The sequence below is a fragment of the Orycteropus afer genome, unplaced genomic scaffold (genome assembly GCF_000298275.1).
Source record: "Orycteropus afer afer isolate SDZICR_OR568_19922 unplaced genomic scaffold, OryAfe1.0 scaffold00017, whole genome shotgun sequence".
Taxonomy (NCBI): domain Eukaryota; kingdom Metazoa; phylum Chordata; class Mammalia; order Tubulidentata; family Orycteropodidae; genus Orycteropus; species Orycteropus afer.
The window spans coordinates 13036995-13057515 of record NW_006921604.1 but is presented as its reverse complement, the minus strand read 5'-3'; the positions used below and the strand labels follow the sequence as shown (position 1 = coordinate 13057515).

At 39.0% G+C, this 20521-nt stretch overlaps 1 protein-coding gene across 1 annotated transcript in view; it reads left to right on the top strand.

Moving 5' to 3' along the window:
- The window catches only part of RNF149 (ring finger protein 149), a 35331-nt gene that overhangs the window by 4994 nt on the left and 9816 nt on the right, over positions 1–20521 (top strand). Inside the window, exons 2-3 of the mRNA XM_007959539.1 lie at positions 12041–12291; positions 13224–13292. Of these exons, the coding sequence (XP_007957730.1) occupies positions 12041–12291; positions 13224–13292 (320 nt within the window). The remainder of the gene's footprint in view (positions 1–12040; positions 12292–13223; positions 13293–20521) is intronic.

Sequence of the window (20521 nt, the reverse complement as noted above, 5' to 3'; positions counted from 1 at the left end):
CTTTGCACTATTGCTATTTTGGCCTAGAAAATTCTTTGTTGTGGGGGCTTTCCTGTGCATTGAAACATGCTTAGCAGTATCCCTGGTCTCTACCCACAAGATTCCAACAGCACTCCCCTCAAAACCAAACCAAACTCACCACCATCAAGTCGTTTCTGACTCATAATGACTCCTCCTTGGGTTTCCAAGGCAGTATCTTTACGGAAGTGATTGCCCAATCTTCCTTCTGAGGAGGGGCTGGTGGGTTTGAGCCACCAGCCTTCTGGTTAGCAGTCAGATGCATTAGAAAATGTCATCAGATATTGCCACATGTCTCCAGGAGGAGGGGCAGAATCATCCCTGATGGTGAAGCACTGACTTAAAGGGAGATGATTTGGTAGCAGTGTTACTGATGGATTGAACAGAGGAGAAACTGGAAATACAGTCCAGTGAGACTGTTGGAGTAGTCCAAGTAGAAATATAAGGGCTAGTACTATAGTGATGACTATGAAAATGGGAAAGAATAGCCCTTACAGAACTTGACCCAGTTGGTTACAAATATATCATGACTTTTTAAAATGGGAAAGAATCAATAATGGAAGGAATGAAATTAAGAAGTGAGAAGAAGAACAATACTTGGTTAGAACAAAGTGGGTTCTCTTTTTGATGTATTTGAATTTTAGATGACTGTATAGAACCCTGAAGACAGTTCAGACTTAACCTTTCATATATTTAGTTAGAATTTGGCTGAGCCAGTAAAAATGATTGATTCATAAGTTTTCAGTGTTCTGTGTGTACTGACAGGAGCTCTGGTGGTACAGTGAGTAAAGCATTTGGGTGTTAACCAAAAGCTCGGTGGTTCAAACCTACCAGCCACTCTGCAGGAGAGAGATAAGGCAGACTGCTTCCATAAGATTTACGGCCTTAGAAACCCTATGGGGCAGTTCTCCTCTGCCCTATAGGGGTGCTGTGAGTTGGAATCGAACAGATGGCTGTGGGTTTGCTCTGGTTATGGTGTGTACTAAGGGGCAGGATGGACACATCCCATCTTTGCTGCTAACTGTGTGATAAGGATGAGCATGAATCTAATTCCCTGAATGTGAAGATAATCTGGTCCTTATTTTTCCCCTTCTTCATGCTCATCACCAGTTGTACCAATAGCACTCTCTTTCTCAGACCCTAGCCGCCAGAGCTAGGCTAGAGCTTACACATTGGAAGGACACCTTCTTTCAGATGGTCCAGTATGCAAATGCCAGCCCCTGCTGGCTCTCATTGACTCTGTGGTCTCCTTAGTTCTTTGGAAGGATTCACAGAATCTCACATGAAGTATATTTATGGCTACAATGTTATTACAACCGAAAAAGAAACAGAGACATAGAGGGGGAGGGTTGAGAGGGGTCATGATGTGGAGCTTCCATGTCCCAAAGAGAAACATGCTGCCGACTCCTGTGCATGGTCACCAACTGGGAAACTTCTCTCAGCCTTAGGGCTCAGGGGACTTATTGGCCTCATCACGTGGCTATGACTGATTGATTATATCATGCCTCTTGGGACTTAATCAGCATTGGGCCACCAAGTGGTCCCTCTTTGTCTGGTAAGCTCTTATTCATTAACCTCGAGTGTTAGTAGGGCTCAGAAGAACTGAGAACAAAAGCTAGATTGCTTTCTGCAAGGTGATTCCACCCTTCTAACTGTGTAACAGGATTTTCTACAAAGTAGCAATAGGCTGCCTGTCATATAGAATAATATTGCTCTCTTCCCAAGTCTCGGGGATAATTTCTCCAGTTTTTGTTAAACCTATTGCTTATCTCTACTAGAATCTAGTACAAGATATTATAGATTTAAATGAATATTTTGTGATTCTTTAAAAAAAAGGGGGGGAGGTTTAAGAACCCTTGTGCTAATGCCCAAAGTTGATTACATTTACTATAACAGATATATATTAAGTGTCTACTTTGGGCCAAATATTATGCTCACTCAGGGATAAAAATGCCTAAGACACAATACTTGCCCCTGAGGAGTTTGTACTCAACTCAACTCATTGCCATTGAGTCACATCCGATTCATAGCGACCCCTCCTTGGGTTTCTGAAGCAGTATCACTACAGAAGTAGATTGCCCAACCTTCCTTCCAAGGAGTGGCTGATAGGTTTGACCTCCAGCCTTCTGGTTAGCAGTCAAGTGCCAAGGGAAGGTATACAGAACTTTTAAGACGATATAGTTTGGACCTTTACTGGCATAGAAGGCATTGGTACATTGAGTACGTAAAAGGGTCAGTGAACGGTGCTAAAAAGGCTTATTAGTATTTGCTGGGGGTGTTGGTGGTTCAGCAGTAGAATTATCACCTTCCATGTGGGAGATTTGGGTTTGATTCCCAGCCAATGAAAGGAAGGGCATCTAAGGTGGGGGGTAGGAGACCATAGGGGCGTAAAGATGATTAGATGTTAGTTTGACCAAGGTAGATACTATTAGCTCAAGAGCATAGACAACAGCATTAGTAAAGACAGCATAAGCAAGTTTGGTGTGTGTAGGGCCAAAGTGTGTGTGTGTGTGGTGGGGCAGGGAGAGGTGAGGATAGAGTAAAGAATTAGTCTGGAGCAGGAGGCAGAAGCTAAATCACAAGTATTGTATTAATAAGCATGAACTTAATTCTTAGGGCCTACTGTTGATGTCAGAACCATTGAACGATTTTAAGCTATAGAGTATTGGCCTTAATGTGAATTGACTCAGTGGCAGTGGGTGTGGTTTTGGTTGGCCATGATGTAGTCGTTACTGGTTAATAAATAGGATGATCCTTTAGCTGGAATTTTTTTTTTTATTTATTTTTGTTGTGATTTGAGTGAAAGTTTACAGAGCAAATTCACTTTCCATACAGCAGCTCACATACCCTTTGTGTCATGACACTGACTACAATTTCCCATAGTGCAACAACTCCCCTCCCATCTTCCGCATAGTTACCTCTTGGGAACTTCCCTCCCATGCACTCCTGCCCCTCCCTGAGCTGTCTCACTGTGCATACACAGCCCTCCTGTTCTCCCATGATTGATCTCTCCAAGAAGTGTATCTACCTAATGTAAATATTCAGCTCATGCCTATCTTTTGTTTGGCTGGAAGCCACGGGAGTGGGTTCAATTCCAGATCTGAAAGGCAGCTAGGGACCATAGTCTCAGGGGTTGCACCAGGCTCTATGAGACCAGCAAACCTGGTTCCTTTTTTTTTTTTTTTAATGAGTTTGAGTTTTGTTCCACATTGTTCTCCCACTCTATTCGGGATCTCCTTCATAGATCCCCCTCTGAGTGGTTGATGGTGGTAGCCAGGCACTATTTAATTCTTCTGGTCTCATAGTTGTATAGGCTGAGGATCACATGGTGTACCAGTCCCTTGGACTAATTATGTCCATGTGTCTTTGATTTTCTTCATTCTTCTTTGCTCTGGCCAAGGAGAGACCCATTGTTGCATCTAGATGGCCACTTGCAAGCTTTTAAGATCCCAGTCACTACTCGCCAAAGTAGGATGTGGAACAATGTTTTTGTGTATGTTATGCCAGTTCAGCTTGATATACCCTGCAACTATGGTCCCAAGCCCACAGGTGCAACTACTCGCTCCTTCTGGGTAGCTGGCTGTGGCCAAGAAGTGACTACAACCTTGTGCTTTGTCATTTAGCTGACATTTTGACATGGCCTTTTAAGTGTGTCATTTTCATTCTTTGAACAGTTATTTACTGAGTGGCAAGTACTGGCAAGGCTCAGAGCTGTATTTGGGGAAGGGACCAGGGAGTAGTGTAGAAGGAGATTATAAAGATAAATAAGAAATGACTGTCCTTAGAAGACTTCACATACTTAAAGATGTATATTTTGTATTTGCAGAGCTTGATAATATTCCTTTTGGAAGGAATAATAAATTCTTGGTGATCTTTAATGCTGCACTCTCACAAGTGATCTAAAAATCGGGGTTTGAATTTACAGTGTATTTTGGTGATAAGAGAAGATGGAATTGGCACCTCACGGCCTCATGTTGTTGCTGTTGTTGTTGTTGTTAGGTGCTGTCAAGTCAGCTCCAACTCATAACGACCCTGAATACAACAGAAGGAAACACTGCCGGGTTGATGGCCTCATGGAGGGTGGAATTAACTAGGACAGTTCCCAGAAAGGATGAGTTTTAAAACATAAGTGAAAGTTGGTAAGGAGAGTATCTCTGGATGTGTGTGTGTGGTGGGTGTGGTTGGACTACAGGGCATTCTAGGTAGTAGGAATGGTATTGGAAAAACTGAAGGTCTGAGATACAGTAATACATTTGGGAAAGAGTTCTCAATAAAATTTCTGAGTAGTGTATTCAACAAATACAAAATATTTTTGGGCAAGCCAAATTATCCAAAACATGATTTAAAATTCTATAGTGCCTAAAAGAGAATTACATTTATTTTTGAGTCATCCTAATTTGCTCTTGCCAACCATAAAAACATTTTCTGTTTTGCATAATGCCTTCAGATTTCTGAAACATTTGCATTCCTAATTGCTGTACTAGTTCCCCTGCTTAAAAAAAAAAAAAAAAAAAACCAAATCAAACTCCCTGCCATGAGTCAGTTCTGACTCATAATGACCCCCATTGGGTTTGCAAGGCTGTAAATCTTTATGGAAGCACATTGCCCCATCTTCTTCATGAAGTGGCTCAAGCCAGCGACCTTTTGGATAGAAGCCAAATGTCTTAGCCAGTACACTACCAGAGCCCCTTTATTTTCCCTGCTAAGGAGCCTGTAATTCTGCTTATTGGATCACTTCAACTACAGTACTAGAAGGCTTTTCAGATTGATTAGTTCATATAAAACCTCTTCATTGGGCATTACTATGTAATGCTAGGACTACAAAAACCAATAAATAAAGAACAGATAGTATTTGTCTGGGAACAGTGGTGGTTCACTGATAGAATTCTCACCTCCCATGGAGGAGATTCAGGTTCGATTCATAGCCAGTGTACCTCATGCACAGCTACCACCCTCTGTCACTGGAAGCTTAGCGTTACTATAATGCTGAACATGTTTCAGCAGAGCTTTCAGACTAAGACTAGGAGGAAAGGCCTGGCAGTCTGTTCTCCAAAACAATGGCCAGTGAGAACCCTATGGATCACAACTGTTTGATCCTGTTGTGCATGGAGTCTCCATGAGTCAGGGATTGACATGATGATAACTAACAACAACAGCAACAAGTATTTGTCTCGTGGAGGGAGAGAAACAGTTGACATTCATGAATTCTGAGTCATGGTGGCCCCATATGTGTGAGAATAAAACTGTGCTCCATAGAGTTTTCAACAACTGATATTTCAGAAGTGACCTTTCTTGAGGCATCTCTGGATGGACTTGAACAGCCAACCTTTTGCAGCCGTTTATACTACCCAGTGACCTAGAAGGCGAAAGTCTTATAAAGAAAGCATAAAACCCACTGCTGTCAAGTCGATTTCGGCTCATAGCAAGCCGCATTGGGTTTCCAAAGCTGTAAATCTTTACAGAAGTAGGTTGTGTCATCTTCCTCCCATGAAGCAGCTGGTGGGTTTGAACTGCTGACTTTCTGGTTAGCAGCCAAATGTCTTACCCCCTATGTCACCAGAGCTCCTTAAAGAAAATATAGGTGTGCAATCCTTAAACAAAGCAGAGGTGTGCAAAAAGAGTATATGTAAGAGACGTTGGTGCATTGAATACATGAAGGGTGAGTCCATGGTGCTGAAAAGGCTTAAGTTGAACTTGAACTGAACCTTAAAAATTTGACCTGCATTTCTCCAGGGAGGGAAAAAAAAAAGATGAAGAGAGTATAGAAGCAAAGTTATTTGAATAAAGAAAACCTGACAGTTCATGGGTGCAAAAAGGACAAGGAGGCCACATGTTCTGACCTCCTCTAATCTCACAAGAGGAAGACAGGATTACCAGCAGTAACCCAAGGCCTATTACTGCAAGGCCAGACATGCTGCCTCCCTCCAGCCCTTTCACCAACCGTTCCTCCCAAGGCACCCACCACCTCTCTCCTGGGTTCGATAATTCACTGCAGTGGCCACATAGAACTCACAGATTATGGGGTTTATTAGGGAAGCACCAGGCTACAACTCAAGTTCAAGAAAAATGCTCAGTCTCTCTCCCAGCCCACTGTCCCTCCGCCAACAGTCTCTCACAGTCTCTTTCCCAGCAGCACTGGTCCCTCGGTGTCTCACTCAGCAATGCGTGTCTCTTGCGTCTCTTTCCCAGCAACGCCTGTCTCTTTCAGGGGCTTGTGTCTCTTTCAGCAGCACGTCTTCCTCAACCAGCAATCAGAGAGAGAGTTCTGCCTCCAGAAGGCTTCCTTTTGAGCCCGGAAGGGTGGTCAAACTAGCCAATCACAGCATCAGAACTCTAAGCACGTGAGAGAGAGTGGGAACCTCCCAGAACATTGTATTGTGCCACGCCCAACAGAAATAACCCAGGTGGGCAACTTTAAAACCAGGATCTCCTCAGTTGCTAACAGTAATTCCCACCTTGGAGTTTACAAAGACTTATGGGTAGAAAAGCCACACTAAGTAATTTACTACACCGCAATGGCATTTTGCTAGAACTTTAAATTATACTTATTGCTGCCTGAATTAATTTTCTGGGACAGAAATATAATCCACTGTTTTAAATATTTCAGTAGGTCCTATCTCCTTCAAGAAGTTGTTGAAATCTACTTTAAATAGTCTCCTTGGGAGGAGCAATGGTACACTAGCTCAAATGTAACACTCCAGAATTGTGAAGCTCTTGGCCAAAACAGATTTTTTTTTTTTTGCTTTTGACAAGGAGTAGGAGAAACACAGAACTTTGAAATGGAAATATATGCAATTTTATTTTGGGGCACAGAAGAGTTTTATGTTAAGGATAATTTGGCTAGCTAAAAAAATACTGTAGTTGACATTTATTACTATTCAACAAGTCAGTATAAAATCCTGTACTGTGTGCAAAGACATTGTGCTAAGTGTTAAAAAAAAAAAAAAAAGCCAGAAACTGCTCTCAGGGGGTTTTGCCATCTAATGGTGAAGTATATAGGTCCCTTTGAAGGGTGCATTGGGTAAGACAACCTTGCTCTAATCAACCAACATTGGTAGCAGTGTTAAGACCTAGAGAAGAAAAACACTTTAAGGGCTTTTACGTCCCACCTCCACCCCAAATCTTGCAGTTTCTATGTCTTCTGTGAAGAAATTTAGCGAGTTAGTTTGGAAATAAGCTGTGATTTGCCCTCATGTGCCATGGTTGTTGTGCTAAATAACTTGAGTACCCTTAGCGCTCTAGGATTGACCTAGAGACGGTAATGTTTCAGGAGGGAGGGGCAGGACTGGGACATCTGTGGCTGTGTAGGCCTGTCATCCTTTGGGGTTGGCACAGGGTAGCCCTAGCTGGTGGGTTTTTACATAACTACCCTACCTCCAGTGTATCACCAAAAAGGTCCTGGCACAATAAATCACAGAGTAGAGTGATTCTTCGTTCTGAGATATTTTAAAACAGTTCCTAGGGGCACTCTTGCTGCTATAATTATAATATAACAAACTGCTGTTTAGCCTTTATCTTAAGCACAGTATTTTTTTTCAATGATTTTCTTTCTTAATCCAATGAACTGAGATTAATTTCCTAGGTGAAAAATTTCAGATTGTATTTTTAGTCACTAGCCAAACTGGACTAGTCACCATCCGAAATACGTGTTTATCTGCTTCCACAGCCTGGAAAGCCTTCCCCTCATCTACTTGGGAAACTTTTCTTATCCTTCCAAGTGTAGCCCCTATGCCACTTCCCAGGAGAAGATTTCCTTCTTATCCCACATGAAAATTACCTCCTCACTTCTGTAACTCTTTGTTATTCTACTTTCCTTATTAAATAAGTGATAGTCCAAAATAGAATAATTCTTATCCCCATTTTATAGATGAAGAAACATTTGCAAAAGGATTGATTTGTCCAGACTCAGATAGTAGATACTACAGTGAGTTGAAACCAAGTCAGTTCACCACTGAATCCTGTGATCTTTCTGATCCAGCTATGAGGTCTTCTCTGAAGAGGGGACAGGGCAAGGATGCTACCTACGAGCTGGGTCTTCAGACCATAGAACCAGCTTTCCTGGTGGTGTATGACATTGCTTACTGCAGTAAGCAACATTGTGATAAATGGAGAAAAGATGAAGTTGTCAAGGATTTCATTTTACTCGAATCCACAATCAGTGCCTATGGAAGCAACAGTCAAGAAATCAAACGAAATATTGCATTGGGCAAATCTGCAAAAAACCCCTTTAAAGTATTAAAGAGCAGAGATGTCACTTTGAAGACTACGGTGCACCTGAACCAAGCCATGGTAATTTCAGTCTCCTTTTATACACGTGAAAGCTGGACAATGAATAAGGAAGACCAAAGAAGAACTTATGCCTTTGAATTGTGGTGTTGGCAAAGAATACTGGCTGTACCATGGACTGCCAGAAAAACAAACAAATCTGTATTAGAAGAAGTACAACCAGAATGTTTCGTAGAAGGAAGGATGGCCATACTTTGTCTCAGTACTTTGGTCATGTTATCAGGAGGGACCAGTCCCTGGAGAAGGACATAATGTTTTGTAAAGTGGAGGGTTAGTGAAAAAGAGGAAGACCCTCAACAAGATGGATTGACACAGTGACTTTAACAGTGGGCTCAAGCATTGTAACAATTGTGAGGATGCCACAGGACCCAGCAGTGTTTTGTTATGTTGGCCATAGGGTCACTGTGAATTGGAACTGACTCAGTGGCACCTAACAACAGCAATATATGGCATTGAGTAATCAACCTCAGATTTCTGAGCTCTCAACAGTAAAATCATAATACAGCATAGGTTCAGATGAGACATATAGATGAAAGCACTTCAAAGTTGTTTTCCCCAATATCACACAAAGAACATTACCGTTCCCAGAAATATCACATAGCTGTAATCATAGCATGGAAGCAATTTGAACAATTTGAGCCAATTTTTGTATAGAAGTTTTTAACTGAGTAACGAGTACATGAAGGCATTATACTATTTTTTTTACTTTCATATATATTTGAAAATTTCCATAAAAGACAATTTATAAAAAATGTTTTTAATTTATAAAGTGCCATATAATTATGGTATAATTATCATAGTGGTATAACTATCATAATTATTTCTGTACTTGTCTTAGCTACTAGATGTTTATTTTCTTGAAGGCAGGAAATGCTTTACTCATTATTGTGTCTCCTCAGTGATGACTTGGTAGATTGTGTGGGTACTCAGGAAACTATAGTTCTTGCTAATTGATACTTTTAGGCCATGGACCATGGGATCAGCTTCTAGACAGGCCACTTGAGAAGGGTGCCCTTCTGGTATTTCAGTAACTAAATTCCGATGGCTGAGGCCCACAGTGGATTAAATTTCTCTCTACAATAAAATAGTGTTATAATGTAGTTTTAGTGTCATGTCAGAGAACGTTCTTTTTGTGTATTTTTAAATTATTTTTTGTATAGCTAATATGTGTACATAGTACAGAATTTTTTCCTGTGGAAACTAAGTCTCCTTGTTCTCAGCTGCCCAGTTTCTCTCCCCAGAGACAGGGGTCCCAGTTTCTGGGGTATCCCTCCAGAGGTAGCCTATGTTTATATGAGTAGATAGATCTTTTATCTTTCTTATTTTTTAATTATAGCATGCTGTCCACATAGTTTTACTCAGTTTGTGTACATATACAAAACTTATATAGTTGTTTTCTCATTGATGGACATTTAGATTAGGATTGTTGTTGTTGTTGTTATGTGCCGTCGAGTCTGCCCCGACTCATAGCGACCCCTCCTTGGGTTTCCGAGGCAGTATCACTACGGAAGTAGATTGCCCAACCTTCTTCCGAGGAGTGGCTGGTGGGTTTGAACCGCCAGCCTTCTGGTTAGCAGACAAGTGCTTTAGCCACTATGCTACCAGAGCTTAGATTAGGATAGTAAAATAAATTTTGAGAAAGCATCGGCAATAAATACCTTAGTATATACTTCATTTTTACATATATATGTGTGCAGTTAAGTCACTAGATGTAGAATTGCTGGATCAAGGAGGTCTGTGAATTTTCCAGATTTTGGGAGCAGTTGCCCTCCATACAGGTTGTAATGATGCACTTCCCCTGCAGCTTCTAACAGTGCTGGTTTGTGCTCACTCTTGCCAATATATACTATGTCAAGCATTTTGATATTTGCCAATCCAGTATGTTAAATGTTTTTATTTGTAACATGGCTGTTCATATGTTTAAAACATATGTTCATTTGTTGAGGAGTGACTGCTAATTCGTCCAAAGTTTCTTTTTGGGGTGATGAAAATACTCTGGAATTAGATAGTATTGATGTTGTACAATCTGTGAATGTACTAAAAACTGCTGACTTACACACTTTAAAATGGTGAATTTTGTGGTATATAAAGCGTAACTCATTAAAACTGTTATTTAAAAATCTGTTTGTTGATTTCCTTTGCCTGTTTTTCTATTGTGTGGAGCCCTGGTGGTATAATGGTTAAGTGCTCGGTTGCTAACCAAAAGGTTGCTGGTTCGAACCCATCAGCTGCTCCACTGAAAAAAGATGTGGCAGTCTCCTTCTGTAAAGATTACAGCCTTGGAAACCCTGTGGGGCAGTTCTCTGTCCTGTAGGGTCACTGTGAGTCAGAATCAATTCAACTGCAACAAGGTTGTAAAGGTTTTTCTATTAGTCTTTTTCTTACAGAAAATTAGTTTCTTGTCTTTGTTGGGTTACATATGTTTTTCCCCAGTTGTCTGTGTGCTGTTGACCTTATTTTTGCTCTCTTTTGACCATGTAAACTATTCATTTCTATGAGGTCAAATCTTTTTTCTTTTTTTAAAGAACCTCTGAGGTGACTTTTCATTTCAAAGATTTTCCTTCTATATTATATATTCTTAAATTTCTTTTGGTCTTATTATGTTTCTCTATCTTTGCTTTAGTTGGAATTAATTTTGACGTAAGTTGTGAGAAAGGGCTGCACCTTTTATTCTTCCAGGTGATACCAGTTCCCCCTACACAATTTTTTAAAAATAAACTTATCTTTATCCCATTGATTTGAAATTCTGCTTTGTTGTTATGTTATTAGGTGCCATTGAGTCAATTCCAACTCATAGCGACCCTGTGTACAACAGAACAAAACACTGCCTGGTCCTGCACTGTCCTCAGAATCCTTGCTATGCTTGAGCCCATCATCACAGCCACTGTGTCAGTTTTTTATTATATACTAAGTTCTTTTATGCATTTGGAGCTATTTCTGGACATTTTAGTCTGTTTTATTACACTGGTTGTCTTCATTCATTACTACCGTAGTAGTTTAATTATTTTACCATAGAGGCCAACCCAAGTATTACTGTTTAAAAAGTTTTCCTGTTCATTCTTGCATATTTCCCCCTAAGTGAACTTTAGATGCAGCACTTTAGTGTTTGTTTTAATCCTATTGATACTTTTTGGTTATTGCATTAATTTATAGATTGATTCATGTAAAATTGATTGTTATACCTTTTCTTATATTTTTGTCTTGCCTGCTCAGGTCTTAAGAAAAATACTAAGTAATAGTGATCATAGTAGAAATTCTCATATTACCTCCCTAATTTTGTTTGGCATGCTGTAGGCATTACATACTAATATAAGTAAATTTGGTCTGTATCGTTCTTTTGTTTGTTTTTTATTACCATCTTTGTCTAGTTTTGATATCTTAGAAATAATTTTAAAACTTCCTCCTTTTTATCTGCAGTGGAACAATTTAAGAATCTTTGGCATTACTTGTTCCTTAAAGGTTTGCTAGTAGAATTCCCTTGTGAAATTCTGTGAGGTTCTTTCCTTTATTGGGGGAGAGGAGGATAGTACTTAATGATTTATTCTACCTTTTTATAGTAATCACTGTCTTTTTCCTCTTAGAACCTGTTTTTTTAACTTCTATTTTCCTTGAAAATTACCTGTTTCATCAAAGTTTTCAAGTGTGCATGGGTAGATGAGAATGGTACTCTTATGTTTCTCTTAACTTGCTGTATATTTTATATTCTTTGTATTGATTTCTTTCTTGTCTTCTACAGGAACAGGAAATATAGTGGTAATTATGATTAGCTACCCAAAAGGAAGAGAAATTTTGGATCTGGTGCAAAAAGGAATTCCAGTAAAAATGGCCATAGGGATCGGCACCCGTCACGTACAGGAGTTCATCAGTGGTCAGTCTGTGGTGTTTGTAGCCATTGCCTTTATCACCATGATGATTATCTCATTAGCCTGGCTAATATTTTATTATATACAGCGTTTCCTTTATACTGGCTCACAGTTTGGAAATCAGGTAATTATTGGTAACTTTTTAACTTTGCTTTTTAAAAGGTTGTTTGTAAATATTTCCCCTATATATTGCTTGAAGTTGTGTACTTATATTTTAAATTTCATTTCCATTCATAATATGTAAGTATTAATATTATTTTTTTAATATTAACTTTTGAATATATTAAATTTTCTGTTTTATGGGAAATTAGATGCCATGCAATTTGGGTCATGTTTTGCATGTTTGGCTCCTGCAGATACCCTCTTTATCCTTTTCCAGACATAAAGGAATGACAAAAAGACATGAGATAGAATGGACTTGTCCTCATGTAACCCTGGTTCCCTGACTAGGCCCGAAGGCGAGGAAGAGAGTGGAAGGGGCTTCTCTGTCTCCATTGTGGAGCAACTTTCAAAGCCATTTATCTACAGAGAGACACTGTCTCAGTAACAGCAGAGAGGAGGGCAGTTGAAGAGCCAGAGGCTTCCAAAGGCAGGCCTTTTGAATTTCAAACTTAACACTGTAGTCCTGAAAAGCTGACCTTCCTGACTCTAGGCGGTACCCTAGGTGGTAGATAGTCATTTCTGGGTCATCTTCCACCTGAGAGCCAGGACGGGCTCTTTCCTCTTAGGTACATTAATAGATGAGTGTATGATACTCCCATCCTCAACTTACTACTTTCTTGCCAGTGTTTAAACATAAGAATTGGTTTCTTCTTCAGACATGGAATTGAAAATAAATATTCTTATTCTAACAGCTCTTAAGTTACATGTGGCTTTTCTATACATTAAGATTTACATGGTATATTTTTAGTTATTTTCAGTGTATAGTCATTTAACTTTGCTTTTTAAATGAGATTTTTGTTCTGTATGCTTGCTTATATGATGATGAATGAGTTTTTCTTAAAATAATGATTTAACTTAAAATTGTAAATAATAATAATATCTTTTCTACCCAAGAGCCATAGGAAAGAAACTAAGAAAGTTATTGGCCAGCTTCCAGTTCATACTGTAAAGCGTGGAGAAAAGGTATTATTTTCATGGGTTTTTTTAGGAGGGAGGAGGAGGATTAGACTAGAGTATGTATCTATTTGTGTATGGAAGAAATCTTACTAGTTTGTTAAATTCACAATATTGAACATGTAGAGTTTTGGCTAATTTGAGATAGGACTAACTTTCATACATGTATTTATTTTAAAGAAAGTTTGGCAAAAGTGTTTGTTGCATATGTGAAGAGCTTTCCAGATTTGCACTGTCCAGTATGGTAACTGCTAGCTACATATGCTATTTGAACTAAAATGAATTAAATCAAAATTCAATTCCTCTGCCACACTAGATATCACAAAATACCTTTCACAGCGCAGATATTTCCCTCACTGAACAAAGTTCTATTTACTGATCAGTGCCATTTTAGACCCATATGACACAAAAGGAGCTAAAGAACTTAAGGGCTATACTGTAGACCCTTGGTACTTTAAATTCATTTCTGTTAATTCTGACTCTTAAGTGTCCATTCATTCAAATTCATTTAATTATAGGGAGAAAATGTGGGGATTTATAGAGAAGGAGGAAAAAAAGGTATTTAAGAAAATAAACATTTTGTCATGGCCAGCCTGAGACGTGAAAGTTCAAAATCATAACCAGAATTTTAAAGCATATTTGAAATAGGACAGATCCTGAATCTAGAACTTCAAACTCTTCAGAGATCATTTCTTTAAAAGGAAAACTGTTGCTATGAATGATATTTATTGTTTTAGCAGTCCATCTGTGCTGTGTAGTGTTGATAACTGTGTAGACTTGTAGCTATATGATGGTTCATTTGTTTTGATTTTCGTTTTATCTCACTAAGCTGCTGAGATTCATGTGTTCCACTCTCCAGTCTCTATGCCTCCTTTTTTTTTTTTTTTTAAAGTAACTGCACATATGTAAAAGTGAAATGAAAAGCTTGTATACTAGGATATAGTTCTTCCTCTGACTTACTTAGAGGATTAAAACAAAAATAGCACTCATTAAATTATAGACCTTTAATTTTATGAAATTCAGAGTCTAACATCAGTGGTTGGTGTGATACATTTATTATTAAGATACTCTTGTATTTTTGCCTACCAGTCTTCCCCAAAGTCACATGTTCTTATATAAAAACATCCCCTGCAGTTCTCTCTTCACCTTTAAATGGGTTTTTAAAAGAAATCACTTAGAAAAATACCAACAGAGTATAACAACAAAAAGTTGAAAACAAATTAATGTATTAGAAAATAAACCCATGGTAATTGGTAAATTTTAAAAATCTGGAGTTGCTTGTTTCTTTCAAGACTAGCCAAGATAGCTTACAAGCAGCCATGTAGATGCAACAATGGGTCTATCCTCGTCCAAAGCAAAGAAGAATGAGGAAAACCAAAGATACATGGAAACAATTAGTCCAAGGGACTCATGCACCATACCATCCTCAGCCTACATGACTGTGGGACCAGAAGAACTAGATGGTGCCCAGCTACCACTGTCTCAACCTCTTGGAGGGGGATCTCTGTAGGAGATCCTGGGTAGAGAGGGAGTACAATGTGGAACAAAACTCAAAAATCATTTAAAAAAAAAAAGAAAGAAAGGTACCAGATTTGCTGGTCTGATGGAGCCTGGTGGAACCCCTGAGACTATGGCCCCTAGCTGCCCTTCAGGTCTGGAATTGAATCCACTCCTGTGACTTCCAGCCAAACAAAAGACAGGCATATGAGCTGAATGTTTATATTAGGGAGATACACTCCTTGGAGAGATGAATTATGGGAGAATACAAAGGCTGTGTATGTACAGGGAGACAGCTCAGGGAGGGGCAGGAGTGCATGGGAGGGAAGGACACAAAGAAGGAGGTAACTATGGAGAGGAAATAGGAGTGGAGCTGTTGCATTGTGGGAAATTGCAGTCAATGTCATGAGATAGAGTGTATGTGAGCTGCTGTATGGAAAGTGAATTTGCTCTGTAAACTTTCACCCAAATCACAATAAAATTAAAAAAGAAAAAAAAGACTAGCCGAGATGAAAAAGAAAAAATATGCACTCACTCAAGAGCACAGTTACAAGGAGCTCAAAGAAATTAGAAAACACGGTATTTAACTCTATGCCGCATGTAAGTGAAATGGATTATCTTTTAGGAATATGTAAACTCTCAAATTAAACTAAAAAGATGTTGAAGACCTGAATAAGTAATTATGTACAGAAGAATCTAGCATGTCCTCAATCTATCCCTTCAGAAGTATCAGTGAATTATGGAAAATCTTTAAAGAAAATTTCTGTGCTATGTGTTCCATGTCATACTAAGATAGGAACAGTCTGAATTTGTTTTATAAAGTTAGCAAAATTCTAATACCAAAACCTTGCAAAGATGACAATAAAGGGAATCTGAACCAATGGAAGCAGAAATTCTAAATAAAAGATTGATAAATCTAACCTTATATTACTGCAGTAAGGAGCCCTGATGATGCAATGGAGAAGCACTTGGCTACTATCCAGAAGGCTGGCATTTAGAACACACTCAGGGCTCTGTGGGAGAAAGATGTAGCAGTCTGCTCCCGTAAAGATTACAGCCTCAAAAATCCTAATCCTGTGGAGCAGTTCTACTCTGTTACATGGGGTCACTGTGAATCCAGATTAACTTGATGGTACCAAACAAGAATGACATGTTTAATTTTAATCTCATTTATTTTGTTATTGTTGAGAATATACACAGCAAAATACAACCAGTTTAACTGAATCCTACATGTACAGTTCAGTGACATTGATTACATTCTTCAAATAAGCAACCATTCTCACCTTCCTTTCTGAGTCAGCCATATTCTAGCCATGACTAAATAGAATTTAAGACCATGAAAGTCAATTTAAGCAAAAAGTAGTTTAAGGATATCAAAATCTATGGAATGTAATTAATGGAAGCAACAAGACTTGTGTTAAATTGTTGAGGCACTTTAAATTGATGGAAGGACATTTAGAAAAAGCTAGGGTGGTCTTTTGAATATTTCTAAATTTTTTGTTTTTCAATAAAAAAAATTTAAAGCAAATTTTAAGAGGTCCTTGAAAATAGATCCAATGTATATGGGTAGCAGAAAGTTTTTCAGCATTTATAAAATTAATATATATTAGGTATAGTTATACTTGAGGCGCTCTAGTGTGCAGTAAAGCATTTGGCTGCTAAATGGGTCAGCAGTTTGAACCCATCAGCCACTCACTCCATGGGAGAAAGCTGTGGTAGTCTGTTCCTGTCAAGATTCACAGCCTTGGAAATCTTATGGGGCAGTTCAGCTCTATCCTATAGGGTCGCTATGAGTCAGAATCAACTCAAAAGGAGTAGGTTTGGTTTTTAGGGTATAGTTACACTTTCTGTAAAAAACAAACAAACAAAAAAAGGCAAACTATGAAAAAGTATTTGAAGTGAAATATTTAGGATTATTAATACTGAAAAAATTCAGATACGTAGGATGGACACACTGTGCTTTATTGATGGTCTTCATCTAACATTAGTGTTAAGATTGTTACTATTTGCAATAGCTACCGAAAAAAAATTAAAAAATAAAATACTTGGGAATAAATCTTTACCAGGGACACAAAAGACCTGTACAAAGAAAACTATAAAACATTACTTCAAGAAACCATAGGAGAGCTACATAAATGGAAGAACATCCCATGCTTGTGGATAGGAAGATTGAACATTGTGAAAATGTCAGTTCTACCCAAAGCAATCTATACGTTCAATGCAATCCCAATCCGGATCTCATCAACATTCTTTAGGGATATGGAAAAACCAATCACTAACTTTATATGGAAAGGAAAGAGACCTCAAAGCAAAGCACTATTGAAGAAGTATTGGGAGCTCTGGTAGCATAGTGCCTAAGGCACTTGACTGCTAACCAGAATGCTGGCAGTTCAAACCCACCAGCCACTCCTCGGAAGGAAGATGGGGCAATCTACTTCTGTAGTGATACTACCTTGGAAACCCAAGGAGGGGTCACTACGAGTCGGGTCTGACTTGACGGCACATAACAACAACAAATTGAAGAAGAACAAAAAAGTAGGAGGTCTCACACTGCCGGATCTCAAAACCTACTGTACAGCCACAGTAGTCAAAACTGTATTGGTTTAATGACAGATACATAGACCAATGGAATAGAATTGAGAACCCAGAAATACATCCATTGAGCTGATCTTTGACAAAGGGCCAAAATCCATTAAATGGGGAAGAAAATGTTTGTTTAATCAGTGGTACTGGCAAAACTAGATATCCATTTGCAGAAAAATGAAACAAGATCTGTACCTCACACCATACATAAAAACAAACTCCAGATGTATCAAAGACTTAAATGTGAAACCTAAAACTATAGAGTTCCTCAAGGAAAATCTAGGGGCAAATTTAGAGACCCTAATACATGGCATAAATAGACTATCAAGCATAACACAAAATGCACAAACAGCAGAAAGGAAACCAGATGATTGGGACCTTCTAAAGATTAAATTTTAATGTGCTTCCAAAGACTTCTCCAAAAGAGTCAAAAGAGAACCTACAGATTGGGAAAAAATATTTGGTAATGACATATCTGACAAGGGACTTATCTCTAGAATTTATAGAAAACTCCAACACCTCAATAACAAAAAGACAAACAATCCAATTAAAAAATGGGCAGAAGACATGAATAGACACTGCACCAAGGAGGATATTCAGTCGGCCAACAAACATACGAAGAAATACTCATGATCATTAGCTATTAGAGAGATGCAAATCAAAACAACAATGAGATACCATCTTGCTCCAGCACTAGTATCAAAGTTCAACAAGACCGAAAATAACAAATGTTGGCGAGGTTGTGGAGAGATTGGGACTTTCATACACTGCTGGTGGGACTGTAAAATGGTACAACCATTGTGGAAAACAGTATGGCGATTCCTTCAAAAGTTGGAATTAGAAATACCATTTGACCCAACCATTCCATTACTAGTTATATAATCTAAAGAAGTGAGAGCCATGACAAGAACAGATAATATGCACACCCATGTTCATCACAGCACTATTTACAATAGCCAAAAGATGAAACAACCTAGGTGTCCATCAACTGAGGAATGGATAACCAAACTATGGTACATACACACAGTGGAATACTATGCAACACTAAAGAATAATGTAGAATCTGCAAAACACTGCATAATGTGGATGAACTTAGAGGATATTACGCTGAGTGAAATAAGTCAATCATAAAAGGACAAATATTGTATTAGTCCGTTATTGTAAAAGTCAAGGAAAGGTTTATCTATGGAAGGAAATTTTCTTTGTTGATTACCAGGGGTGTGAGGGGAGGGGAGGGAACGCTGTTAGATAGAGATAAGTATTGATTTGGGTGAGGAGAAGGGCAATGTACCAAATGTGCGTGACCAGTATGGTGGCATTGAGAAAGAAAAAGACATAGAGAGATACATGGGAGGTGCAGACAACGGAGATGAACCCTTTTGCACATACAGTACTGCGTTGTCAGAGAAGGCAAATATGGGTATATGGGTGGATAGATGGGTAGACAGGCTGAACTCTTAGGTATGTCTATGAGGTGGGGTGTGTACCCAAGAACATGTATAGGGTTGGCAGACAGTGGTCCTATAAATTCATGTGAATGATCAGAATTCCCAGGTATGTAGTAGCACTGACAAGGGGCAAGGTTGTAGTCCTGCTTGGTCGCAGCCAGCTACCCAGAGGGACCAAGTAGTTGAACCTGTGGGCTTGGGACTATGGTCGCCGGGGACATCAAGCTCAAATTGGCATAATATACTGTATAAAGCATTGTTCTGCCTCCTGCTTTGGCAAGTGGCGACTGGGATCTTAGAAGCTGACAAGCTGCCATCTAGGTGCAATGATGGGTCTCTCCTCGTCCAGAGCAAAGAAGAATGAAGAAAAACAAAAATTGATGGAAACAATTGGTCCTAGTGACTGGTACACCATCTGATCTGCAGCCTATACGACTGTGAGACCAGAAGAACTAGATGGTGCCCAGCTACCACTGTTGTCCACTTGGAGGAGGATCTATGTAGGAGATCCTTGATAGACAGGGAGAACAGTGTGGAATAAAACTCAAAATCATTTGGAGCAAAGACCAAAAAAAGGGGAGGGGACCAGGTTTGCTGGTCCGATAGAGCCTGGTGGAACCACTGAGACTATGGCCCCTGGCTGCCCTTCAGGTCTACAATTGAACCCACACCTGTGGCTTCCAGCCAAATAAAAGGCATATGAGTTGAACATTTACCTGAGATAGATACACTCCTTGGAGAAAACAATTATGGGAGAAGGAGGGGCTTATGTGCAGGGAGACAGCTGAGGGGGGGCAGGAGTACGTGGAGGGATGGACACAGGGAAGAGGTAACTGTAGGGAGGAGGTGGGAGGGGAGCTGTTACATTGTGGTAAATTGTGGTCAATGTCATGAGACAAAGTATGTGAACTGCTATATGGAAAGTGAATTTGCTCTGTAAATTTTCACCCAAATCACAAGAAAAAAAAGATTGCTCCTATTTGTAGTAACAGCCGTACTATGCAAGGTACCAGTTTCTTTGCATACAAATACAATGCGGAAAAAAAGGTACAATTTTGTTTTTTTCTCCTTCATCTCTTGTTTTAAGATTGGCTCACTGCCATCGAGTTCATTCCAACTCAAAGCAACCCTATTTGAGTTTCCAGTCTTTACAGAAGTAGATCACCTCTTCCTCTGGTGGAGCAGCTACTGGGTTTAAAACACAAACCACCTGGGTAGGAGCCAAATGCCTTACCCACATTTGTTTACAAATCACAGAGAATCCTTGGAAGAAAGTTTTCAATTAATGTAAATGATAAACTACATACATTTGGCATAGCCAGTTACTTGACAAGCATAGTTTTTTGTTTCTCCTGGAACATGTTTTTACTCTCTCTAGCAGGAAATGTCAGTCGTTAAATGTAAGAAGATGTAGATTCATGTGTGTAATTTACTGAATTGAGTCTTTGAGAACGTGAGTAAATTAATATTATTATCTTCTTACTATACAGAACATTTTTTAAAATATGTTTCCAGGGACTGTTTTTTTAAAGTTATCCAAATAGTAGTTTAAAAGAAAAAGAAAGAGAGGATCCCTAAAAAGTCCATGGAAGTGTGTATATGGATTTCTTGACTATTTTACATTTTAAACTTATATAGAAAAATGTTGTGTTTGCTTAAATACACATCTTAAACATTACCGGAGACTGGTATTTGTTTTCTGATTTTCTT